Source organism: Chenopodium album, chromosome 4 (assembly GCF_948465745.1).
Source record: "Chenopodium album chromosome 4, dcCheAlbu1.1, whole genome shotgun sequence".
NCBI classification, from domain to species: domain Eukaryota; kingdom Viridiplantae; phylum Streptophyta; class Magnoliopsida; order Caryophyllales; family Amaranthaceae; genus Chenopodium; species Chenopodium album.
The window spans coordinates 14,121,604-14,123,792 of record NC_137837.1 but is presented as its reverse complement, the minus strand read 5'-3'; the positions used below and the strand labels follow the sequence as shown (position 1 = coordinate 14,123,792).

General features: G+C 36.1%; 1 protein-coding gene across 1 annotated transcript; it reads right to left on the bottom strand.

The window, feature by feature from the left end:
* Window positions 1-247: 247 nt before the first annotated feature.
* Window positions 248-1,377, bottom strand: LOC145627689 (uncharacterized). The gene is made up of 3 exons (XM_081680046.1): window positions 1,170-1,377; window positions 767-1,054; window positions 248-648 (listed from the first exon to the last, which is right to left on the bottom strand). Exons 1-3 carry the CDS (start codon window positions 1,375-1,377, stop codon window positions 248-250), a joined length of 897 nt encoding a protein of 298 aa, XP_081536172.1.
* Window positions 1,378-2,189: the final 812 nt, after the last annotated feature.

Sequence of the window (2,189 nt, the reverse complement as noted above, 5' to 3'; positions counted from 1 at the left end):
AGAGAAACTTCAACCCGGAAATGATGAAGATTTTTCACTTGTTGGCCATTACCTCTATACATTCTTCTCCCGGCAACATGATATCTCCCCTCCATATTAGGAACCTCAATTTCATGTTTATCCATAAAAGAAGTAACTTCCTCCAAATGAGAATCTCATCCTTCATTTCTCAACCTTTGCAGATTTAACTTGGTTACATCAACCATTTCCATTGCATTTACAATATCCTGATCATGTTTTTGCAAAGTCACATCCATTCATCCAACTCATTTGTAATCCCAAATATAGCAACCATCAAATGTGCCACAAAAACAAAATCAAATGACCTCAACAAGTGTGTGATAGATTGTGCTTTATTTGAATCAACTGTATCAGAAACTTTAGCAATGGAATCAAGTGACTTCAAGATTGTAGGATATAAATCAAGCACATTCAAAAAAAATTTATAGTGAGACCCCCAACAAGTGTCACAAGGTCTACCTAAGCCACGTTCTTGATTCAAACCAGTTCCTGATTCAACTTCACCTAAGGATAATCCCTCAACAACATGATCAACTTGTTTTTCTCGAAGAAATTCTTTCCTCTTAGGTAAACCTCCCACAAAGTTCAAGAGAGGTGCAAGTACATCAACAAATAACCAAGCACAATCTGATTTTTTTTAACTTGTGTCAACTGAAGTTGATGAGCAAAGCAATGTACAAAGTATGCTTGTTTACATTCATTCAATATTAAAGTTTGAGACCATTGATTGAACCTTGCATATTACTTGCCCCATCATAGCCCTGACCTTGAACTTGAGAGAAAGTCAAAGAATACTCCATGAGTAATGACTCAATAGCAGCTTTAATATTTAAGGAAGTAGTATTAGCAACTTGCACGACACCAAGATATATTTCACACACTTCTCCCCTTTTACCAACATATCTCAAACAAAGAGCCAATTGTCCCTTATTGGAAACATCGGCAGACTCATCAGCAAGGATATCATAAAAACCACCATTAAGATCTTCAAGTATTGCTTTAGTTGTTTCTTTTGCACAAGCATGGATGATATCTTTTTGGATAGTTGAAGAAGTAAGTTGACAATTACCGGGGTGACATTTTGAAAACAACTTTGGAGTATTCAAGATCGTTTTTAGAAAGAAGAGTCAATAGAGAAATAAAATTACCTCTATTCAATGAAATTTCTTTTTCATCATGACCACGAAAAGGTAGCCCTTGAAGTAAAATCCACCTAATGGTTGTGATTGAAGCCTCCAATCGCTTACGATAAGCACTTCTAGTTTCCGTCGTCTGCTTTGATAGAGCGGTGATAATACTACCCTTTTGTTGCTTGAATAACTCCATAGCAGTCACAACTTTATGGTGAGCACTCATGTGTTTGCTTGCATGATCTCGAATTGTGTTTAATCGATTCCAAGCACGAAAACCATCACAAAAAAAGCATCACGTCCAACACTGTTATCATACTTGAATAGATAGCAAATGAAGCAAAAGGCAACATCTTTGGAAACACTATATTCGAGCCAAGACCCCCAAGTATCAAACCATTTGAAATTAAATCGACGCCTCTTGGTTTCGAAAAGTGTTTGAGGATATAAAAAAATCTTCAGGTTGGCAAGGCTTTCTTTGAAGGTATGTCCTCCTCACTAAATCTCTATCATCAAGATGAAAATCACTCATTTTTCTCCTTTGTCCCGGGTATTGTGGAAGATTAGCGATATCATCTTCACTTAATCTTCCATCATTAACCCGAACTCTAGGACTTGAAGTAACTTCAGGAATAAATTGTCCATCTTCATTGTGAGCAAAGTTATGTGATGGGGAAGAATGTTGTTCACTTTCTTAATGTGGAGAAAGATTTGAGGCGGTGGAGGAAGAGGATTTTGTGGTGGAGGAGGTGGAGGAGAAGGATTTTGTGGTGAAGGAGGTGGATCTTGTAAAGGAGGAGGAGGTGGAGGAGAAGGATTTTGTGGAGGAGGGAGATTTTTCAGACCAAAGAAACTTGTGATATCACACATTTTTTTTTCTTTTTATTCTAAAAATTAAGTTACATTAACAATTAGATATAGCAAACCACAATTTCTTCAAACCACAAATGCAATTATCCAAACTAATCTATTCAAAAAAAAAAAAAAAAAAAACACAGAAAATCTAAGTTTTTAAATCTTAAGCCCCTAATTTCATAG

Bases quoted from the DNA above. Each gene is read 5' to 3' on its own strand.
- LOC145627689 (XM_081680046.1), bottom strand. From the start codon at position 1,377: ATGAGTGCTCACCATAAAGTTGTGACTGCTATGGAGTTATTCAAGCAA. The intron at 1,055-1,169 runs GTAATTTTATTT...CTATCCAAAAAG, and splicing joins AGAAATTTCATTGAATAGAG to ATATCATCCATGCTTGTGCA. The intron at 649-766 runs GTAATATGCAAG...AAAAAAAATCAG, and splicing joins TCAGGGCTATGATGGGGCAA to ATTGTGCTTGGTTATTTGTT.